General features: G+C 43.6%; 1 protein-coding gene across 15 annotated transcripts in view; it reads left to right on the top strand.

Moving 5' to 3' along the window:
* The first annotated feature begins 521 nt into the window (after window positions 1–521).
* sh3glb2b (SH3-domain GRB2-like endophilin B2b) overlaps window positions 522–23,947 on the top strand; it is a 39,526-nt gene continuing 16,100 nt past the window's right edge. For 4 of the 15 annotated variants that reach the window (XM_045693125.1, XM_014141983.2, XM_045693121.1 and 1 more), the window contains exons 1-7: window positions 522–681; window positions 5,221–5,362; window positions 5,695–5,706; window positions 7,916–8,044; window positions 11,454–11,587; window positions 19,760–19,852; window positions 21,849–21,911. In XM_045693125.1, coding sequence (XP_045549081.1) covers window positions 619–681; window positions 5,221–5,362; window positions 5,695–5,706; window positions 7,916–8,044; window positions 11,454–11,587; window positions 19,760–19,852; window positions 21,849–21,911 — 636 coding nt within the window. In that variant the 5' untranslated portion in view covers window positions 522–618. Of the gene's footprint in view, window positions 682–5,220; window positions 5,363–5,694; window positions 5,707–7,915; window positions 8,045–11,453; window positions 11,588–19,759; window positions 19,853–21,848; window positions 21,912–22,686; window positions 22,762–23,947 lie in introns of all 15 variants that reach the window. The other 11 variants (XM_014142023.2, XM_014142007.2, XM_014141998.2 and 8 more) reach the window with 5 other exon arrangements.

Here is a 23,947-nt window from a genome sequence, read left to right as displayed (position 1 = left end):
TTATTTTTGTTGGCACAAAACTACTGTACCTCCATACTTCCATTTGTTTGTATGGGCTACCTTCAGACAAGTCCTGTGACACTTGTGGGGGACGTAGAATAAAACGGAGAACACCATCTTGTTATTGAGTCATTTGTTGGCCGCTCGGATGCTACAGACGTTTTCGTGAGAAGACCAATTTGCGGGATGTCTCATGTTCTGACAAACACCGCTGTAGCTCAGCCACCTCCCACCGTACAGTAGATGCAGAAGGCCGACATAAGTGGATGCAATGGATTGAGCTGCAGCCCATATAAAAAAAAACTTGATATCTCTAGTTTAAACTGACAGATTTTGATGGGGATTTTAAAAATTGTTAGTTAGATTCACGGTCAATAGACTCAAGATTTCTTAAGTAACCTTCTGTCTTCTGTAACCATACCAAACGTAACATATCATACTAATTTGAGACCAGGCTGTGCGTTTGTGTACTGCATCATCCCGGATTTACATTTACTATGTTACATCTGGTCTGAGACCAGGCTGTGCGTTTGTGTACTACATCATCGCATCTGCGCGACAGGACTCCCTTTGCAGGGGACAGTAACAAGCCGAAGAAGCGGTGCATACACTGATACGATGGATTTCAATCTCAAAAAGCTTACTTCTGATGCAGGAGTCTTCTTCACCCGTGCAGTCCAGGTATTTAGTAAATGTGTTATTTGAAATCCCATGAATAATAGTTTTTGTCGTGCTCTGACCGAGGTGCGTAGTCTGTAATTATCTTATTCCGAGGCGGATTGTAATGGGTCGTCTTTCTCATAACGCTGCAAACACCAAATATAAACGGTTACTTCAAAAATATTTAAGAATAGGGAATGTTTTTCGTTTAGGTTTTTCTCACCGTTAACGTCATTGTAAACCGATAATTCTGGTTAAGCCCTTCTCCATTATTTATGTCTGTTTTCGACCGTAGCGCCGAGGGGTACATGTGACGGTCACCAGGATACGGGGCGGCGACTCCTCTAACCGCTACTTTCCACTCCTGTTAGAGAATTGTAGGGCTAGGTTACTAGACCTGTCTGCTATACATTTCTATGCACCATGCCACTGGTTGTCATTGCAGTCCTCACTGAAAAAAGGCGACATTTTTGTATTATGCTGTATTGAGTGGGGACTAATAATGGTGTGTGTAGCAGCCTATGTCTTATTTCTCAGTCATTGGTCCAATTCTAATCATAGGATTGACCTGTTTCCCTGTCAGCCGGCAGGTACAGTAGCTTAGCGATTAGAGGCGCGAGCCCGGAGGCTTGCCAGTTTGAATCCCAGGACCGACGGGAAAAATCTGTTGGGAAGTGAGCTGGCAACCGGAGGGTTGCTGGTATCAAATCCTAGATGCAATTGCCTGCTATTGTGCCCTTGACCAAGGCACTTAACCCCCCCACAACAACAGCCCCCTCTCCAAAACCTGTATGAATGTGTGTGCATTCGGTAGTTATTCAGACCCTTTCCATTTTTCCTCATTTTGTTACATTACAGCCTTATTCTAAATGGATTTCCCTCACCAATCTACACATAGTACCACATAATGACAAAGCAAAACATTGTTTTTTTGTTGTTGCAAATTTATTAAAAAGAACACAGAAATACCTTATTTACATAAGTATTCAGACCCTTTGCTATGAGACTCGAAATTGAGCTCAGCTGCATCCTGTTTTCAATGATCATCCTTGAGATGTTTATACAACTTTATTGGAGTCCACATGTGGTAAATTCAATTGATTGGACATGATTTGAAAAGGCACATACCTGTCTATATAAGGTCCCACAGTTGACAGTGCATGTCAGAGCAAACACCAAGCCATGAGGTCGAAGGAATTGTCCGTAGAGCGCCGAGACAGAATTGTGTCGGCACAGATCTGGGGAAGGGTACCAAAATATTTATGCAGCATTGAAGGTCCCCAAGAACACAGAGACCTCCATCATTCTTAAATTGTAGAAGTTTGGAACCGCCAAGACTCTTCCTAGAGCTGGCCGCCAGGCCAAACTGAGCAATCGGGGGGGGAGAAGGGTGACCAAGAACCTGATAGTCACTCTAATAAAGCTCCAGAGTTCCTCTGCGGAGATGGCAGAACCTTCCAGAAGGACAACCATCTGTGCAGTACTCCACCAATCAGGCCTTTTATGGTAGAGACTGAAACCACTCCTCAGTAAAAGGCATTATGGGGCATTGTGTGTAGAATGATGAGGAAAAGCAACAATTTAATCCATTTTAGAGTAAGGCTGTAATGTAACAAAATGTGGAAAAGTCAAGGTGTCTGAATACTTTCTGAATGCACTGTATATATACACTGAGTGTACAAAACATTAAGGAAGCCTGCTCTTTCCATGACATAGACTGACCATGTGAATTCAATGATCCCTTATTGATGTCAATTGTTAAATCCACTTCAATCAGTCTATGTGAGGGGGAGGAGACGGGTTAAAAAACTTTTTTTTTTTTAGGCTTGAGCGTTGTTCACGCTCAACAGTTTTCCATGTGTGTGCCAGCATCCCTGTGTGGAATGTTTTCAGCACATTACTTTGTTTAGTCCATGCCCTGACGAATTGAGGCTGTTCTGGGGGCAAAAGGGGGAGGGGGTGCAACTCAACATTAGGAAGGTGTTCTTAATGTTTAGTACACTGTGTATGTGTGTCTTTCAGAGAGGTTGGGTTAAGTCAAATTTCAGTTGGACCTTGTGTGCAATTGACCATTAAACCGATCCCACTGTGTTGCTCAGTTGGTAGAGCATGGCTGTTGCAGCGCCAGGGTTGTGAGTTAGATTATAAAAAAGTCAAAAAAATGTCTCTGTTAAATGACAAAGAATGTAAAATATATTATCATTAGGCCTATCAACAACGGGACTAGTATGCTACCACTCTCAGTACTTTTTCAACTTGGAGTGGTATAAAGTAGGCCTATTTGGAATTTAGTGTTTCTCTGGCTTCTAGGAATTGGATGTTTTCACAGGGCTTACATGGCTGCCAATGGATTGAATAGCCTGCAATGTAGGCCTTCAATGGTCAAACAAGTCCACACTGTACAGGTTTTGGTAAAGCACGTGAACAATACAGCATCATGTGACCGTATACCACAAGTATGAGAAAACAACATTTATTTTTACTGCTCTAATTACAATGGTAACCAGTTTATAATAGCAATAAGGCACCTCAGGGTTGTGGTATATGGCCAATATACCACGCTAAGAACTGTATCCAGGTACTCTTAGCTGTGGTATATTGGCCATATATCACCCCCCCCCCATTTCTGCTTCTGTAACTTTCTCTCTTATCATTATCCACGATTCACTCAGGACTATCCATAATCATGGTAGCATCCACATTAATGTAGAATCCACGATTCATTCAGGACTATCCATAATCATGGTAGCATCCACATTAATGTAGAATCCACGATTCATTCAGGACTATCCATAATCATGGTAGCATCCACATTAATGTAGAATCCACGATTCATTCAGGACTATCCATAATCATGGTAGCATCCACATTAATGTAGAAGTGTTTAGAAACATATTATATTCTTATTTACAATAAAAGTGACTCCAAAATAACACAATACATTATTTACCATTCATTTCTGTTGGACACAAACTAATCTGTAACGCAACCAAAACAAACAGCAAATGCATCCAACAAGTTTGTAGAGTCACAAGCTTGATGTAGTCATTGCATGCTAGGAATATGGGACTAAATACTAAACTTTGGACTACTTTAATACACATATAAGTTAATTGGTCCCAAAACTTTTTGTCCCCTGAAATGAGGGGACTATGTACAAAAAGGGCTGTAATTTCTAAACGTTTTGCACGATATGGATGAAAAAACCCTCAAATTAAAGCTGACAGTCTTCACTTCATAGTCATTGTTTCATTTCAAATCCAAAGTGCTGGAGTACAGAGCCAAAACAACTATGTCACAATACTTTTAGAGCTCACTTTAGATGGCTAGTAGTAGTATTGTCTTTTTACTGTGTGAAATGCTAGGGGCAGGCTTTCTCCACGAATCAGTAACTGTGATTCAACCTAAAGTGCAGGGTCACTCGAGAGGAAACAGATGTTTCGCTCCCACCAGTCCTCTGTTGACGACCACATGTGATCCAAAAACAGGAAAATATGGCCAAATATTACCATTCCGTTAGAATGGTAATCACTGAAGCATTTTCCAGTGTTCGGATGGTTTGGATTTGGGTTACCAGGAACAGTCATTTTAACAGCCCTTTTATACCATTTCCAGCTCCTATCTTCACATCCTAAAATCCCCCTGTGAGAATAAACCTTACCGCATCACTGCATAGAAAGAAAGTCTGATGTAGTCCTACTGTGCTGCGAGACTAGCTCTGTGGCTGATAGCAAACCACATTATGCGCTTAGTAGCCAAAAAAAATATCGATTTTGAAATGGCTTGATATTGTCAGCACATTATTAGGGATGTGGTTGTAGTACTTTTTAGGAGTAGATATGGCATGTATTTCAATGTACTGCGTATGAAATGGGTTGGGTGTTATATTCACGCCAGATAAGGTGGTATTTCAAGCAAAGGTACATTTATTATAGCCTTATGATAGGCTTCTTCTTGTTGCCATTTTTCAGTGGAGCAGAAGGGAAAGTCCTCAAGTGATTGGTTAATCATGAGTCATAATGAGGGAGCTCAAGATGTCTTGTGATGCCAGATGGAATGAGGGAGCTCAAGACATGTTGTGATGCCGGATGGACTACCAGTGTGGCTGCTGCACAATTATACAGCAGTCACTCAGGGAGCTTCTGCGCTCTGCTATCCTCACAGTTCTCTGTCTGTCTGTCTGTTCCGCTCTCCCTCCCTCCCTCCCTCCCTCCCTCCCTCCCTCCCTCCCTCCCTCCCTCCCTCCCTCCCTCCCTCCCTCCCTCCACAGACACAAGGTGGTGGTTGAGCTTAGGTTCATTTTGTAGCTTAGCTTTGTGTTGTAGTTCGAGAGGTTAGGCTTAGAGGGCCTTAGCAGTCACAAGCTGCTCAAAATGGGCCTTTCACGGAAACATTTCAGAGCCAGACAGAACCGTTTCGGCTGGTCACAATTTGCCCAGCTGCCACTGACTTACAGAACAATGTTGTTTTTTGCCAGTCATAACGTATGCTGTCTTAGCCTACATTATTTAGGTGTATGTTTTTGTCAGTAAATATGATTTATTCCTTTTTGTCTCCAAGTTCACAGAAGAGAAGTTGGGCTCTGCGGAGAAGACTGAGCTTGATGCCCACTTGGAGAATCTGATCGCCCGGGCCGACTGCACCAAGAACTGGACTGAGAAGATCTTCAGGCAAACAGAGGTCTTGTTGCAGCCCAATCCAAGTAAGACCCAGTCCTAAAGCAACCTATAGCTGGGTCCCAAACCTGTTTGTGCTGTCCTGTCAACTCCCATGGTCATTGCCAATGCCAAACAAGACAGCACAAACAGATCTGGGACCAGGCTGAAAGGAGCCTTCATGGTTATGCCATTCTGTTTGTGTTTTGGGTTCTGTGCCCTAGCTAGCGTTTTTCTCTGGCTGTGTTTTGCCTACATGCATATGTCCAAAGAAGTACTATTGAAGTATACAGTACATTGTGCCATTGGTCCCTTTGAGAGAAAGAAACCTAGTATGTTAGAAAACTAACCATTGACTTTCTGACCCTCCATGCTACAGTTGACCACACTGGTAAGTCTGTCTCCACTCTCAGTATGCAGTAGTAGCAGTAGAAGCAGTAGTAGCAGTAGTAGCAGTAGTAGCAGTAGTAGCAGTAGTAGCAGTAGTAGTAGCAGTAGTAGTAGCAGTAGTAGTAGCAGTAGCAGCAGTAGCAGCAGTAGTAGCAGTAGTAGCAGTAGTAGCAGTAGCAGCAGTAGTAGCAGCAGTAGCAGCAGTCTTAGTAGCAGTGTACTTGCGGCTCCCCACCCCCATAAGACTTCCTATGGGGGTCAGTTGGAACGTGTGGGATGATTATATTTTGGACCTAAACCCTTAACATACTGCACCCCCCCAGTGATCACAGATCTGAAGGAGCTGGATAGGTCAATGCCATGCTCTACTTTATCATATGGTTCACAACTTTTGCTTAGTCGTTTAGCATCTTTGAACTGTGAAGAGGAAGGGACTAGGTGCTGAAATAGGACTAGGCCCTTGTACTCACATGATTGCCCATGATGGCTGGTTATAGATAGCTAATAACTCCATTGGTCCTTCTTTCTCTGCAAAATTTCACTCCGTAAGGGACTTTCATTCTTAAGGTGACTTTCCATGCAAGGCCAAGTCCAACGCCTGTTTGATTGCTCTGACTTGAGATATGCATACACAAGGGAAACTTCAGCATAAATCATGTCATCAATGTCAAATTCAGTTGAGGTGTTGCATGAAAGTTAGTTGAGTAATCTCTCATGGACAGATTAAACGGGAAGTTACAACTTTTGCAAGAATTTTACTTCTGGGTAACCAAGATTAATTGAAGAGACTTATGTGTTCAAATCAGATTTGCGACGGTAATGATTTAGGCAAGGTAAACTGGAGTAGGAGGGCAATTGTGTTTAGTGCCCATCTGTGCAGAGGAGGATGGGCCCAAATGGCACCCTATTTCCTACAAAGTGCACTACTTTTTTTTTACCAGAGACCTACGAGTAGACACAGTGTACAAAACATTAGGAACACCTTCCTAATATTGGGTTGCCCTCAGAACAGCCTCAATTCTTCAGGGCATGGCCTCTACAAGGTGTCAAAAGCTTTCCACAGGGATGCTGGCCCATGTCAACTCCAATGCTTCCCACAGTTGTGTCAAGTTGGCTGGTACACACAGGAAACTGTTGCGAGCGTGAATCCCAGCAGCGTTGCAGCTCTTGACACACTCAAACCGGTGCGCCTGGCACCTACTACCAATACCCCGCTCAAAGGTACTTAAATATTTTGTCTTGCCCATTAACCCTCTGAATGGCAGACATACAAAATACATGTCTCAAGGCTTAAAAATGGATTTAACAAGTGACATCAATAAGGGATCATAGCTTTCACCTGGATTGATCTGGTCAGTCCATGTCATGGAAGAGCAGGTGTTCCTAGTGTTTTGTACAATCAGTGTATAGGGAATAGGGTGCCATTTGGGACAAATCTGTGAAGGAACCACCAACCTCTCCTCTACCCTTATTCTCATCAAGAAGCACATACACAAAGGAGTGTGTGTCATCGTGTGTGTGTACTTGTTGATGTGCTTTTCCCGTTGTGTATCCTGTAAAAGTGTTTGGATGGGGTAAAAAAGAAGCCTTTGTTTATCTGCTAAATGTTGTGTGTAGAAAGCTGGATAGGTTCCAGAGAGAACTGCTACCCCCTCCATTTCACCCCCATGCTGTCTTCTTCTGTAGTGCATTGATCAATGTTGCCTTTCACTTCCCAACGACTAGCAGTATAACATTGTAGATAGCAATTGTCAACTGTTAAGTCTTGTTATTCATTGTCTGTCCATATGTACGTTATTACGTTCATAATCAATAACTCGTACATTTCGGAATTGTTATGGCTCAGTAGTTGTTTTGGTGTATGGTTTTGAAACTCAGCGCTTTGAAAATGGAAGAGACATTTAGGTCATTTCATTGTACCTGAAGGGCTTTTCTCTACTGATAAATTATGTAGGCTAATTATTGAATGCCTCTGTTGAAAGGGCATAGATAAAAGCTGAGAAGACAGGTGATTCATGTTTTTCGAGGGGGTTGGGTTGAGGTGTTACATCATATTACTTGTGCCTATTTGTACCTTGTAATTGGTCGTTTTTTCTAGCATCTTTTTTTATTTATTGGGTTTTTGGCACAAAGGAAAAGCACTACATTTACTGATTGCGGTACCTAATTGCTGTCGTGTGTGAACTATCTTATTCTTTACTTTTACACAGGTGCGCGTATAGAGGAGTTTTTCTATGAGAAGTTAGATAAGAAGATCCCATCCAGGACAACCAATGGAGAGCTGCTGGGACAATATATGCTGGATGCTGCTAAAGACTTTGGCCCAGGGACCCCATATGGTAGGTGGAACTAGTGGAGGTCTGGGTCTTTTGCCATTTTGTCACTTGCGTTTGACGGCCGCAGGAGGTGCCGTAACACTCTATTCTGCTATTTGTTCTGCAACATTCTCTTGTTTTTGAAAGTCATTATTCCTGAACCTTAGTATTCATTGAAATCTACATAATGTATTGATGCCAATGTGTCTGGGCGGGCTGGCAATGCTGCCCACACTGTACCAGGTGCTCAGCTGTCTGTGTGTGGTTGGCACAGAAACAAACAACATGGCAGTACTCAGTGTTCTAACTGCCATCAGCCTCCATCAGCTGCCCAGGCCTCCATTTTATTCAGAACATAATGGCCGCGTTTCAGGCCCACTATATTGCAGTCGCTTGCCAGATCTCATAACGCCTGAATAGGTGTTTAGTATATCAGATATCCTCATCTATGACATAGCAATCTGATGCCCAACTGCAATGTATGATGTGGGCCATGGCCAAAGTGACTCAAGTTGTCTAAATGTGTTCAGCCTGAACACGATATGAGCATTCTTGCAGTGAAGTGGAATCTCTTAATGGTTCTCTTTCTAGGCACATTTTTAAGGGATTTTCTCTCAACAATCTAAGTAATGGTTGGACACATTGTACTGTATGTTAGAGTAGGGTTTCTTAAACTCTGCTCTAGGCATGTGAGATGTGGGTCGTGAGTTATGAGAATACAATATAATCACACACTATTTCTTCTTAATTTGGGTCTTTGGAGAAGGAATTTGGTCACGGAAGGACGCTCATTTTGTAATTTGTTTCTTTAGCTGAAAAGGTTTAAGAACCCCTGACAGAGCATTGTGGGTCAGTATATCAATGAGGATCTTTGGGTGCTGCAGCCCAGGAGTAATCCAACTTGAATGGAAATGCAGCTTGCGACTGTGAGCCAGTGTCAGGGGCCTAGACAGAGTTTTATAGCTCTGATGCTGACTTTGATTACCTAGGAAGCTGGTGGGATACCCACTCCTCTCACAACCAATCTGACTCTTTACACAGCGGTTTGATGATACCATGCCTCATGACTTAGCAGCTTGGCTTAGCACGCTGTGTGTGTGTGTGTGCGTGTGTGTGTGTGTGTGTGTGCGTGCGTGCGTGGTCCCCAGAAATTCCCTCCAGCAGCAGTTTCTTACTGAAAATCCCCAGTCTCTCAAAACGATTATATGTCCGTCTATCTATCCATCCATCCATCCTTTATAACAGCAGTAAAGATGGAGAGATGATGAGTTCTGACTTGTAAATATCCTTATTCATGTCACTGCGGGAGAGAGGGGAATGCAGAACGTTTACATTCTGTCAGAACATGTTCATGTTAGACATCAGGTATCCTATGGAAAGGAGAAGGGCCACAGTCTGGTTTCAGTTGTTGGGTTGTAATTTGAAATACTTGCTCCACCAGAAGTTAATGGCTATCTGTAGGAGTAATGTATATGGTGGGGTCAGTTAAGGTTGCATATGAGCCAGGGGCTTGGAATGTTACTGAGTAAGGGAAAGGCAATCAGATGGTTGCGGTCACTGATAAGGGTGGATAGCTGTGGATTAGTGAGGAATGGGAGCCGAGGTCAGGTCAGGTCACTGATAAGGGTGGATAGCTGTGGATTAGTGAGGAATGGGGGCCGAGGTCAGGTCACTGATAAGGGTGGAGAGCTGTGGATTAGTGAGGAATGGGGGCCGAGGTCAGGTCAGGTCACTGATAAGGGTGGAGAGCTGTGGATTAGTGAGGAATGGGGGCCGAGGTCAGGTCAGGTCACTGATAAGGGTGCATAGCTGTGGATTAGTGAGGAATGGGGGCCGAGGTCAGGTCAGGTCACTGATAAGGGTGGAGAGCTGTGGATTAGTGAGGAATGGGGGCCGAGGTCAGGTCAGGTCACTGATAAGGGTGGATAGCTGTGGATTAGTGAGGAATGGGGGCCGAGGTCAGGTCAGGTCACTGATAAGGGTGGAGAGCTGTGGATTAGTGAGGAATGGGGGCCGAGGTCAGGCCAGGTCACTGATAAGGGTGGAGAGCTGTGGATTAGTGAGGAATGGGGGCCGAGGTCAGGTCAGGTCACTGATAAGGATGGATAGCTGTGGATTAGTGAGGAATGGGGGCCGAGGTCAGGTCACTGATAAGGGTGGAGAGCTGTGGATTAGTGAGGAATGGGGGCCGAGGTCAGGTCAGGTCACTGATAAGGGTGGAGAAGCTGTGGATTAGTGAGAAATGGGGGCCGAGGTCAGGTCACTGATAAGGGTGGAGAGCTGTGGATTAGTGAGGAATGGGGGCCGAGGTCAGGTCAGGTCACTGATAAGGGTGGAGAGCTGTGGATTAGTGAGGAATGGGGGCCGAGGTCAGGTCAGGTCACTGATAAGGGTGGAGAGCTGTGGATTAGTGAGGAATGGGGGCCGAGGTCAGGTCAGGTCACTGATAAGGGTGGAGAGCTGTGGATTAGTGAGGAATGGGGGCCGAGGTCAGGTCACATTAAGGGAGAAGGAACAATTTATTACTACTTCCTGCCTAACAATAAAGATGTAATGTTTAGAGAAAAGGAGGAGACTTCTTCTTAAGTGGGGTATATATACTTGTGATGGTGGGAACATGTCTTTGTCTGTTCAGCTGTCTGACCCATTGGGTGAATAAACTTGGTTTGAGCTTGTCCTAGTTGTCTGGTATTTTTTACTCTGTTTATTTAAAACCTAACAAGGGGGAAGGTTGATATAATGCATGGCTATAATGATTTATGTTTATACCATTGTAATGTTTATACCATTGTTGAGTACTTGTTTCTGATTGGCTTGAAGGGCATTCTAGAGTGTACATTATATCCCTATAACGTACAGTATATCAGCACGGTAGAATTCAATGGCTGTTGTTCATTCTTACATGTTCTATGTTTGTGTTGCTTTTGAAAGCAAAAGTTGAATTGAAAACATTATTATTGGCATTGTTGAATTTCATTACTGTACTGGAAGGTTTTTTTCACTGAGAGTGGAGGGGACGGAGTCACTGACCTGGCTCCCTCTCTCTCTCTCCTCCTCCTTCCACTGAGTCAATGGCTGGGCAGTTCTGATCTGATGAGTTGGGCTCAGTTTCATTCTAACTCCCTGGTAATTTAGGAAACTGAACGAATGTCATGGAATTCAATGTCCCGGTCCGGTATGTCCCTTTGTCTCCTGAATGGACTGGAACTAAAAAGGAATTGGCCATATTATTAATGCCCAGTCATGCATATTCACTGTCATCAACCTAATCATCCATTTCTGTCATCAACCTAAGTGTGTGTGTGTGTGTGTGTGTGTGTGTGTGTGTGTGTGTGTGTGTGTGTGTGTGTGTGTGTGTGTGTGTGTGTGTGTGTGTGTGTGTGTGTGTGTGTGTGTGTGTGTGTGTGTGTGTGTGTGTGTGTGTGTGAGACAGGCAGTACCCTGATCACGGTCGGGGAGTACCAGAGTAGACTGGGTGGGGCGGAGCGGGAGTTCCTCCAGACCTCGGCTATCAACTTCCTCACTCCTCTCCGCAACTTCCTGGAGGGAGACTGGAGAACCATATCTGTGAGTATACTGTGAAATCCTAAATCAACTCCTAGCCCCTCATCCCTAGCCCCTACCCCTTAGGCACTTCAAGCTGAAGATAAGTGTAAGTGTTCGCGGAGTTAAGAACGTACCTTAACCCTTAGCCTACAGTGGTCATCCACCGCAGAAATCTAATTAACATTTAAAAAAATCCCCATCGAAATCTGTCTGTTTTAGCTAGAGATATTTGTTTTTTGCATGGACTGCGCCTCAATCAACCGCATCTGCAGATATCGCCCTTCCGCATTTGCGGTGAAAGGTGGCAGAGCTAGAGCGGTGTTTGTCAGACCATGAGACATCCCGAAAATTGGTCTTCTCACAAAATCGTATGTAGCGTCCGAACGGTTTGGCCTCTGTTTTGCTCTAGGACGCTCACAAGACTCGTCTGAAGTTGCTACAGCCTCTTCTGCCAACTTCTGTCTGTAGCGTCCGAACGGTTTGGGCTACACACTAATATGAACCAAGAGGAAAGCTGAGTCACTCACGAACACGATGGTGTTTTACGTTTTGCTTTAGGACGCTCACAAGACTCATCTGAGGGTCCCCGGTACCAGTTTTAAAAATGAATAGAAGTATATATTGAGATAGTTTAGTGCCTAAAATAAGGGGATAAATACATTATCTTTCTTATATCTCTCAGATATAGGACAGACACTTCAGAACAAACTTTCTTAGATTTTTTGGGGGACAAAATCTGATATTCAATGCATTTCTGTTGGCTAATAGCAGTAAGGGGTCTTAAAATTCAAAGTCAAATAGCTAAATAATCCTTGGTATGATCATCTTAAAACAATTCCATATGTTAGCAACCCTCCCATTAGCCCACCCCCTGGCTTAGACAGGGCTTAGAGTCTAGATGGTTAAGCTCACTCCACAGCTAGCTTGAAATATTGAGGTGGACAGTGGCGTGTATTCATGGAAGCCAGGCTTCCCCAAATATTTGACCAATAAAAAATTATAATATATAAAATCATTTCGCTTTCGTCTCTGTGTTTTCATAATTTTCTGTCAATTCGCAAGGGGCTGAATCTCACCAAAGAAATCATCCGAGCGAGAGAAACAGCGCCCCTCTGTCTCAGTGTGTGGAGCCCATGTATCTGATGCTGTCTGGAACAAAAGAGTATTACATGTTGCAGCCGTAGCATTTGATTGATTGATGCCAACAAGCATTTCAAATCAAATCAGATTTTATCTGTCACATGTGCCTAATTCAACAGGTATTACACCTTGAAATGCTTACTATCAAGCCCTTAACCAACAATGCAGTTTTAAGAAAATACCCCCCAAAACGTAAACGATAAGAATAGCAAATAATTAATGAGCAGCAGTAAATAACAATAGCGAGGCTATATACAAGTGGTACCTGTACAGAGTCAATGTGCGGGGGCACCGGTGTCGAGGTAATTGAGGTAATATGTACATGTAGGCAGAGTTATTAAAGTGACGATACATAGATAATAACAGAGTAGTAGCAGCGTCGAAGAGGGGGTTAAGGGGCGGCAATGCAAATAGTCTGGGTAGTCATTTGATTAGAGAGAACAGTCTATGACTGGGGTGGCTGGAGTCTCTGACAATGTTTAGGGCCTTCCTCTGACACCGCCTGGTATAGAGGTCCTGGATGGCAGGAAGCTTGGCTCCGGTGATGTACTGGGCCGTACGCGTTACCCTCTGTAGTGCCTTGCGGTCGGAGGCCGAGCAGTTGCCATACCAGGCAGTGATGCAACCCGTCAGGATGCTCTCGATGGTGCAGCTGTAAAACCTTTTGAGAATCTGAGGACCCATGCCAAATCTTTTCAGTCTCCTGAGGGGGAATAGGTTTTGTTGTGCCTTCTTCACGACTGTCTTGGTGTGCTTGGACCATGTTAGTTTGTTGGTGATGTGGACACCAAGGAACTTGAAGCTCTCAACCTGCTCCACTCCAGCCCGTCGATGAGAATGGGGGTGTGCTCGGTTCTCCTTTTCCTGTAGTCCACAATCATCTCCTTTGTCTTTATCACGTTGCACCACACTGCCAGGTCTCTGACTTTCTCCTTATAGGCTGTCTCATCGTTGTCGGTGATCAGACATACCACTGTTGTGTTATCGGCAAACTTAATGACGGTGTTGGAGTTGTGCCTGGCCATGCAGTCATGAGTGATCAGGGAGTACAGGAGGGGACCGAGAACGCACCCCTGAGGGGCCCCTGTGTTGTTACCTACCCTTACCACCTGGGGGTGGCCCACCAGGAATTCCATGATGCAGTTGCAGAGGGAGGTGTTTAGTCCCAGGGTCCTTAGCTTAGTGATGACCTTTGATGGCACTAAGGTGTTGAATGCTGAGCTGTAATCAATGAATAGCATTCTCACATAGGTGTTCCTTTTGTCCAGGTGGGAAAGGGCAGTGTGGAGTGCAATAGAGAGTGCATCATCTGTGGATCTGTTGGGGCGGTATGCAAATTGGAGGGGGTCTAGGGTTTCTGGGATAATTGTGTTAATGTGAGCCATGACCAGCCTTTCAGAGCATTTCATGGCTACAGACGTGAGTGCTATGGATCGGTAGTCATTTAGGCAGGTGTGGTAAACCGTGGGGTGTTGGGTTGAGTGTGCAGAGATTGACACAGAGACAGGGAGGCTTTAGTCCGAAAAACAACTTTACTTAAACTGTTGGGGATAGGGGGCAGTATTGACACGGCTGGATAAAAAAGGTACCCGATTTAATCTGGTTACTACTCCTGCCCAGTAACTAGAATATGCATATAATTATTGGCTTTGGATAGAAAACACCCTAAAGTTTCTAAAACTGTTTGAATGGTGTCTGTGAGTATAACAGAACTCCTATGGCAGGCCAAAACCTGAGAAGATTTCAAGCAGGAAGTGGCCTGTCTGAGAAGTAGTGTTTCATCTTGGCTCTTTTTATTGAAGACTCAGGATCTGTGCAATAACGTGACACTTCCTACGTCTTCCATAGGGTCTCAGAGCCTGGGAAAACGTTGAACGATATCGAGGCAGGCTCTGGCTGAAATACTTTATCGCTTTTGGCAAGTGGCCACTCAGAGTACTATGGGCTTAGGCGCGTGCCCGCCATTCGACCGAATGCTTTGTTTTCCTTTGTCTGTTTATCTAAACGCAGATTCCCGGTCGGAATATTATCGCTTTTTTATGAGAAAAATTGCATAAAAATTGATTTTAAACAGCGGTTGACATGCTTCGAAGTACGGTAATGGAATATTTAGAATTCTTTTGTCACGAATTGCGCCATGCTCGTCACCCTTATTTAGCCTTTAGGATAGTGTCTAGAACGCACGAACAAAACGCCGCTGTTTGGATATAACGATGGATTATTTTGGACCAAACCAACATTTGTTATTGAAGTAGAAGTCCTGGGAGTGCATTCTGACGAAGACAACAAAGGTAAGAACATTTTTCTTATAGTAAATCTGACTTTGATGAGTGCTAAACCTGCTGGGTGTCTAAATAGCTAGCCCTGTGATGCCGGGCTATCTACTGAGAATATTGCAAAATGTGCTTTCACCGAAAAGCTATTTTAAAATCGGACATATCGAGTGCATAGAGGAGTTCTGTATCTATAATTCTTAAAATAATTGTTATGCTTTTTGTGAACGTTTATCGTGAGTAATTTAGTAAATTCACCGGCAGTGTTCGGTGGGAATGCTAGTCACATGCTAGTCACATGCTAATGTAAAAAGCTGGTTTTTGATATAAATATGAACTTGATTGAACAAAACATGCATGTATTGTATAACATAATGTCCTAGGGTTGTCATCTGATGAAGATCATCAAAGGTTAGTGCTACATTTAGCTGTGGTTTGGGTTTATGTGACATTATATGCTATCTTGAAAAATGGGTGTCTGATTATTTCTGGCTCGGTACTCTGCTGACATAATCTAATGTTTTGCTTTCGTTGTAAAGCGTCCCACCTAGCCCATAGAGGTTAAGACAGAAAATAAATATATCAAAGAAATAACTTTAGGTTTTGCTCGGTCTTCCTTCGCTCTCATGGGCAGGTGGGACGGTAGCGTCCCACCTGGCCAACATCCGGTGAAATTGCAGAGCGCGAAATTCAAACTACAGAATTATAAATATTTAATTTTCATAAAATCACAAGTGTAATACATCAAAATAAAGCTTAACTTCTTGTTAATCCAGCCGCTGTGTCAGATTTCAAAAAGCCTTTACGGTGAAAGCACACCATGCGATTATTTGAGGACAGCGCCCTGCATACAAAAGCATGAAAACATATTTCAACCAGGCAGGTGCGCCACGAAAGTCAGAAATAGCGATATAATAAATGCCTTACCTTTGATGATCTTTTTCTGTTGGCACTCCAAAAGGTCCCAGATACATCACAAATGGTCCTTTTGGTCGATAATGTCCTTTATATACATAAAAAATCTGTTTCGCTGGCGCGCTTCAGTCAATAATCCACCCAGTTTCCCTCCATCAAAATGCATACAAAATGCATCCCAAACGTTACTAATAAACTCTTCCAAACAAGTCAAACAACGTTTATAATCAAACCTTAGGTACCCTAATACTTAAATAAACAATGAAATTTAAGACGGAGAATCATTATTGTCTTTACTGGAGAAAAATACCAAAGAACGCGCTCTCTTCCACTCGCTTGGAAACACTACAGCCAAAATGGGAGCCACCAAGAAAAACTACAATTTCTGGCTAATTTTTCCAAAAACCAGCATGAAACTCTTTCTAAAGACTGTTGTCATCTAGTGGAAGCCCTAGGAACTGTAATCTGGGAGGATCTTGCACTTATAATAAAAGTGACAGCCATTTTTTTGGGGGGGGGTGGTTTTCCTCGGGGTTTCGCCTGCCATATCAGTTCTGTTATACTCACAGACATAATTTTAACAGTTTTTTCTATATAGTGTTGTCTATCCAAATCTACCAATTATGTGCATATCCTAGCTTCTGGGCCTGAGTAACAGGCAGTTTACTTTGGGCACGCTTTTCATCCGGATGTGAAAATACTGCCCCCTACCCAAGAGAGGTTAACTGGTGTCCGTCTCTCTCCCTTCTCTCCCGCGGTGTTCCATCGTGCTCCTTTTATTTAGCCTCCACGGCTGGTTGGCACTTTCCTCTAATTACCTCCACTTAGCTGTCCGTGTCGGGTGCCCAGCTCCCTTATTCCCAGCAGAGGGAGCCAACGTTGCCTCATGTACCTCCCCTTTATTACCATCCCCCGGGGTAGACATCCTGGGATACCACACAGGTTACATGGTGTTCTTGGGCACAGGGACGGTGGTCTGCTTGAAACATGTTGGTATTACAGACTCAATCAGGGACATGTTGAAAATGTCAGTGAAGACACTTGCCAGTTGGACAGCGCATGCTCGGAGTACACGTCCTGGTAATCCGTCTGGCCCTGCAGCCTTGTGAATGTTGACCGGTTCCAAGGTCTTACTCACATCGGCTGCGGGGAGCGTGATCACACAGTCGTCCTGAATAGCTGATGCTCTCATGCATGTTTCAGTGTTACTTGCCCTGAAGTGAGCATAGAAGGGATTTAGCTCGTCTGGTAGGCTCGTGTCACTGGGCAGCTCTCGGCTGTTTTTCCCTTTGTAGTCTGTAATAGTTTGCAAGCCCTGCCACATCCGACGAGCGTCAGAGTCGGTGTAGTACGATTCGATCTTAGTCCTGTATTGACGCTTTGCCTGTTTGATGGTTCGTCGGAGGGCATAGTGGGATTTCTTATTAGCTTCCGGGTTAGAGTCCCGCTCCTTGAAGCGGCAGCTCTACCCTTTAGCTCAGTGCGAATATTGCCTGTAATCCATGGCTTCTGGTTGGGGTATGTACGTACAGTCACTGTGGGGACGATGTCATCGATGCACTTATTGATGAAGTCAGTGACTGATGTGGTGTACTCCTCAATGCCATCGGAAGAATCCCGGAACATATTCCAGTCTGTGCTAGCAAAACAGTGTTATGTTGTGCCACTGGCCTCAGATGATTGAAGTTCAATATGTAGCCTAGTAAGCTCACATTAACTAACGTTAGCTAGCTAACTTATCTGGTTCATTGTTGCCCATACGAGGAAGTTAAGCTAGCAAGCATTTTAGCTAGGGAGCCAATGAAAACAAAAACTAAAAGCGTACTGTTTGACAGGACCATATACTGTTTTGCCAACATGAAAGAGCGAAGGATGGCATTGGCGTTCAACTAGTCTACAGTTATTCTCTAAAACAACATTGGGAGGTGGCTTATCGTAGAGAAATTAAGATGTCTCAACTTGAGACATCTGTCATTGTCTTGTGACAAAACTGTACATTTTAGGGTGGCCTTTTATTGTCCCCAGCACAAGGTGCACCTGTGTAATGCTCATGCTGTTTAATCAGCTTCTTGATATGCCACACCTGTCAGGTGGATGGATTATCTTGGCAAAGGAGAAATGCTCACTAACAGGGATGTAACATTTGAGAGAAATACGATTTTTGTGCGTATGGAACATTTCTGGGATCTTTTATTTCAACTCATAAAACATGGGACCAACACTTTACATGTTGCATTTATATTTTTGTTCAGTGTATATCAATAGAAGTTTAGTAAACTGTCAAACATTAACTTGCTTGACCATGCTGCAGGTCATATAACTATTTGCTTTGAGGTTTTCACAGGACAGATGTTGCTCTTGGGTTTGTGATGACACAAACGTATGTGTAGTTCAATTTATTCCGCCGCTGTTACTGTCTTTTTGTTGTGACGGCCTTAATGTACAGTACCAGTCAAAGTTTTGGACACACCTACTCATTCAAGGGTTTTTCTTAATTTTTTACTATTTTCTACATTGTAGAATAATAGTGAAGACATCAAAACGATGAAATAACACATATGGAATCATGTAATAACCAACAAAGTGTCAAACAAATCAAAATATATTTGAGATTCTTCAAAGTAGCCACCCTTTGCCTTGATGACAGCTTTGCACACTCTTGGCATTCTCTAAACCATCTTTATGAGGTAGTCACCTGGAATGCATTTCAATTAACAGGTGTGCCTTGTTAAAAGTTCATTTGTGGAATTGCAGCACAACTAAATGCTTCAGAGTTCAAGTAACAGACACATCTCGTCATCAACTGTTCAGAGGAGACTGCTTGAATCAGGCCTTCATGGTCGAATTGCTGCAAAGAAACCACTACTAAAGGACTCCAATAAGAAGAAGAGACTTGCTTGGGCCAAGAAACACGAGCAATGGACATTAGACCGGTGGAAATCTGTTCTTTGGTCTGATGAGTCCAAATTTGAGGTTGTTGGTTCCAACCGTCTTTATGAGACGCAGAGTAAGTGAACGGATGATCTCTGCATGTGTGGAGGAGGGGGTGTGATGATGTGGGGTTGCTTTGCTTGTGACACTGACACTGATTTATTTAGAATTCAAGGCACACTTAACCAGCATGGCTACCACAGCATTCTGCATTCTGCTGTGGTAGCCATCCCATGTGGTTTGCTCCATCCCATGTGGTTTGCGCTTAGTGGGACTATCATTTGTTTTTCAACAGTACCCAAAACACACCTCCAGGCTGTGTAAGGGCTATTTGACCAAAAAGGAGAGTGATGGCGTGCTGCATCAGATGTCCTGGCCTCCACAATCACCCGACCTCAACCCAATTGAGATGGTTTGGGATGAGTTGGACCGCGGAGTGAAGGAAAAGCAGCCAACAAGTGCTCAGCGTATGTGGGAAGTCCTTCAAGACTCTTGGAAAAGCATTCCAGGTGAAGCTGGTTAAGAGAATGCCAAGAGCATGCAAAGGTGTCATCAAGGCAAAGAAGGGTGGCAACTTTGAAAAATCTAAATATATTTTGATTTGTTTAACACTTTTTTTGTCAATATATGATTCCATATGTGTTATTTTATAGGCTCAAACTGTTGTAATGTTGTCAAGGAGGGCGGTCACATGCTGAGTTCAAGCCAGGCATGAGCCCAATTGGTGGGGGGGTACTCGCTAAGCAAGCAACATGACGTCCGTAATACAAGCAACAGGGCAAAAATGTCACCCAGCAATATCAGAGGGCAAAGTGGAGCTGTTACCAAGTGGATACAAGTGGCTCTGGGGTAGCACAGAGGAGAAGTATTGGGAGAGTGGTGGTGGTCTGGTTTTGTGTCACTCACTTCCTCCTTGTCTTCCTCCCCTGTGCAGAAAGAGAGACGTCTCCTGGAGAACCGGCGGTTGGACCTGGACATCTGTAAAGCACGTGTCAAGAAAGCCAAGCAGGCCGAGGCTAAAGCGGCGGTGAGTCTTCCTCATCCTCAGACACCCCGCCCCTTATGACTGGTGGTCCCAGTTTGATTGATTTCAGGCCTGACATGGGACATACAATTCCTGACATACAGTTCTAGAGTTGATGAAAATGATTTGAGTTCTCTTGGCTCTGTTTACTTCCCTGTCTACTTCCCTGTCTATCTATTGACTGTATTACTGGGGGGGGGTTACTTTGACTCAAAGGTGATTGTAAAGCAGTTTAGTTATTCAACAGCTACTACCTCCAATCACTGTATGCTTTTGATTAGATACTCTGGTCTATAAGTGGAGAATGAACACAACACAGTTTAACTCACATAATATGAGCTCACTGTTTGTCCTTCCCCCAAGCTTTCTTAAATGTGCTGTCAACTTAGATCAACTCCAACTGGGACATCAACAGAAATCCATAGACCATTAAGACAGCTACACCAATAGAAATGGCCATAGGGGTGGGCAGGGGTGGAGGATTTTCATCAATGTCTAGGGGTCTACCTTTGACTCACCTTCTCTGCAAACCTTACATGGGGCATGGCAATTGTCTCTCCCAAACTAGAATCCCCCTTCACCCTCCAACCTCTCTCATGCTCTTCAGTTTTGCACCTGGAGACCAACGGTGCCCTCTGTTGACTAACTTTGGACTAACATGTTTCTCTGTTATCATTTGCGCAGTGTGAGGGAGATGTAAGTATTGACGAGTGTTGTATTTTCAGCGATCTCGCTTGCCTCTTTTTCTCCCATTTTATTTTTGTCATTGAGTGCTGTTCGGGGCATCCTCCCTCTCTTCTTTCAGACCATCCATGCACCACAATATACTGTGTAGTCCCAAAGAAAAGTTGAATGGGATTGTTTCAGTAATGACATCTAGAGATGGTCATATGAGAGGTGGAACATTTTTTTATTTATTTTTCAGTTGACTTCACCAAACAAAATGTTTTGGATGGTACACTGGTGCAACAAAGTTGATGATGTGGAACTGAGACTGTACATTTTTATACTGTTGTTTTAAGTGGCCTCAGTGTTTCCACTACCATCTCCAAGGTCTACCCGCCTCATTGTCTGGGGCCCTGAAAGCTGATTCAGGGGCCTCTGGACCCTTTGAACAATACTCCATTGTCCCCTCAGTTGGAAAGCCCTGCTCATTCCCACATTCATACATCCTGAAGACTGATGGGGGGTATCCAGCCAGTCTGCTGTCCATTCCACAGGTTCAATGGTCAGGTTTGAACAGAAGACAATGCAAAACCAAGATGTCTGCCACCATTATAATGATACCTGAATATTGGACCTTGACTTTGAAAACGTGCATGGCGCTTGATGCAAATAAATATTTGTCTAAGCTCTTCTAATCCATTCATGCCTCATGGTGTGGAGGTAGTATTTTATTCTCATCACTGGCTCTGCGTGACAAAAGACAAGTTAATCATACCATCCAAGTTCCTCTTAACATCATAAAACACAAATAGGCTGCGCACCGCACTGCTACTTGCACTGCACAGTCCTGGGCCAATATCCACAAAGCATCTCAGAGTAGAAGTGCTGATCTAGGATCTGTCCATATAATCATATTCATTATGATCTAAAATGATAAACTGATCCTAGATCAGCACTCCTACTCTGAGACACTTTATGTATATAGGCCCTGAGCTGAGGCCTTCTGTATGGGAGAACGCTCATGCCCTCAAGTGGATGCTACTGTCAGAGCCAGGTCTGTAGAACTCTGGGAGCAGCTGTATGTAGCCATAATTAGCTTAGCATGCTAAGGCAGCTTCTGTCTGTATAGAGGACACATTGGAGCCCCCCATATTCCATGAACTGCAGCTTTGCTTCTCCATCTCAGACTCCTGTGGGAACTGACCGTTTGCTTCTTCTTCTCATTTCTTCTCCCTTTCATTCTTCTTCTTCCTCAGTGTGCTGTTTGTTGGAGCTGCTTGTGTTAATGCGATGCATGACTGTATGACTTTGTTACCCCCTCCTCTGCCTGTAGGCCGAGCCCGATTTTCAGGAGACTAGGCCTCGAAATTATGTTCTGTCTGCGAGCGCATCTGCGGTAAGACGCCCACAGACGAAGGAGACTCATGTTGAGAGATGCATACACACAAAAACACACAGGCTACACTCCATAGAATATGTACAATGGCGCGCGCACACAAACACACAGCATTAGATGTACAAATTCTGGTTTAGTTGAGTCTTTCAACACAAGTTTAGTGCACTTCATGGCCTACGTCACAAGTTAGCTTTTCTGAATATATCTAGTCTTTGTGGATAATAACTTGGGTGAGACTGTTAGGAAGAGACAGACATGTAGAAGGAGACAGAGACTAAGCTATCCTCAAACTAATTCTCTATCAGATACAGAGGTACCATACTCTGGAATTCTTATCTTCACATTGCCAAAACTCCATCGTCCCTCAATAACTTCAAGCGAAGACTGGGGGTCAGCCTGATGAACCAAACTATTCAGTAATCTCCTCCATATAGTTAAATAATATATATATATACATATATATTTTTTTTAAATATAGCCCATCTCTCTCACACTCACATCCACACACATGTTTAAACAAAACATATACTGTTTATTATTTTTTGTGATTTCTGATCAGTTAATTTGTACTTTTATGGTTAGGTTTTGTTATCTGTTTTAACAAACTTTTAAAAATATTTTTTAGACTTGTATATATTTTTTTGTGGTATTGTTTTTATATAAGCCCTTGGTCTTCCAACCTGCACACTGTTTTTTATTTATTTGGTTTTATCTGTATTGTTGTCTATCACTTTGGTGCAAATAAATGAAACCCTAAAATGTAACTTAAAAACAGCAAAGCAGTGGTGGCTGGGATAGTTGGGATCTGGAAGATTCCAAAGAGTCGGCCAATGTGATGGATCAGAGGAAGGTATATATAAATAGGTTTACACTGTTCATAGCCTATATCAACAATACTAGATGGGATACAACCTCCGCCCTACACTGCTAGAAGAAATGGTGCTATACAGAACCAAAAAGCGTTCCATGGCTTGCTTCATACAGATCAGTGTGGTTCAGTTGGTAGAGCTTGGCACTTGCAACACCAAGGGTATTGGGTTTAATCCCTGCTGGAGCCACCCATACATAAAATGTATGCACGCATGACTGTAAGTCGCTTTGGATAAAAGCGTCTGCTAAATGGCTTATATTATTATATATGGCTATATAAAACCGCAATGAAGCACCTTTTATTTTCAGCAGTATAGGTACTAGCTCAATGGTACTGTGGTATAGTAGGGCGTTACTTGCCCCATCGCCTGTTCTCGAGGCCCTTACAGGGTGTGTATGTATTGGAGCCCCTCCCCCTCCAAATGTGACAGATCCCCCCCCCCAATCACCTCAACGCTCTGATGGAATCCAGCCAAACTTCAGCACCTGATTTGACTGACCACAGACTTGATTAATTAGTTCAATCATGGAGAGGCCTAACTGAATGAACAATAGACTGAATGCAAATACAAAGTTTTATTTAATTAGAATTGGGGGATGGCCTCGTCTCTGAGGGATGCCCCCCGGAGACAGATATCAGGATAGCAGGTAGCCCTTTGGTGGACAACTGACCAGAAGATGGCAGGTGTTAGGATCTCTTATCTACCTCATTTTTGCCACCATGCAGTTAGCCAAACAAAAATAATGGTCCCTTGTTCCACTTTCATAGGTCTGTTTTGCTCCTGATGTTGTCACTGTCTTTGTTATCGCTACTGGCTAGGTAACTCTGTCACGTTCGTCAGTCTGTATTGGAGGAGAAGGGTTTGTTCGTGGTAGTCGTGTTTAGGCTGAATGCAAGCGCGAAGACGTGCCTGGCCATGCTCTTTTCAGTCCAACACGTTGGACTATATTATTTGTTTTGTCAGTTGTTGTGTCACATAGTTGTGTGTCTGTCTATAATGAGAGATTCTGTTGTTGTAATTGTCAAACAGATGGTTGTGTATAGTAGGCCGTTGTTGTTGAAAAAGCAAAAAATGTGAATCCTCTTCGTGACCTAAACGCTGTGTGTTCACATCCTCCCACGTTTGCCCTTATTGAGATTTGTATTTCTCCTTCGAGAATCAATT

The sequence above is a fragment of the Salmo salar genome, chromosome ssa01 (assembly GCF_905237065.1).
Source record: "Salmo salar chromosome ssa01, Ssal_v3.1, whole genome shotgun sequence".
In the NCBI taxonomy this organism is placed as follows: Eukaryota; Metazoa; Chordata; class Actinopteri; order Salmoniformes; family Salmonidae; genus Salmo; species Salmo salar.
This window is presented reverse-complemented; position numbering and strand designations above follow the sequence as displayed.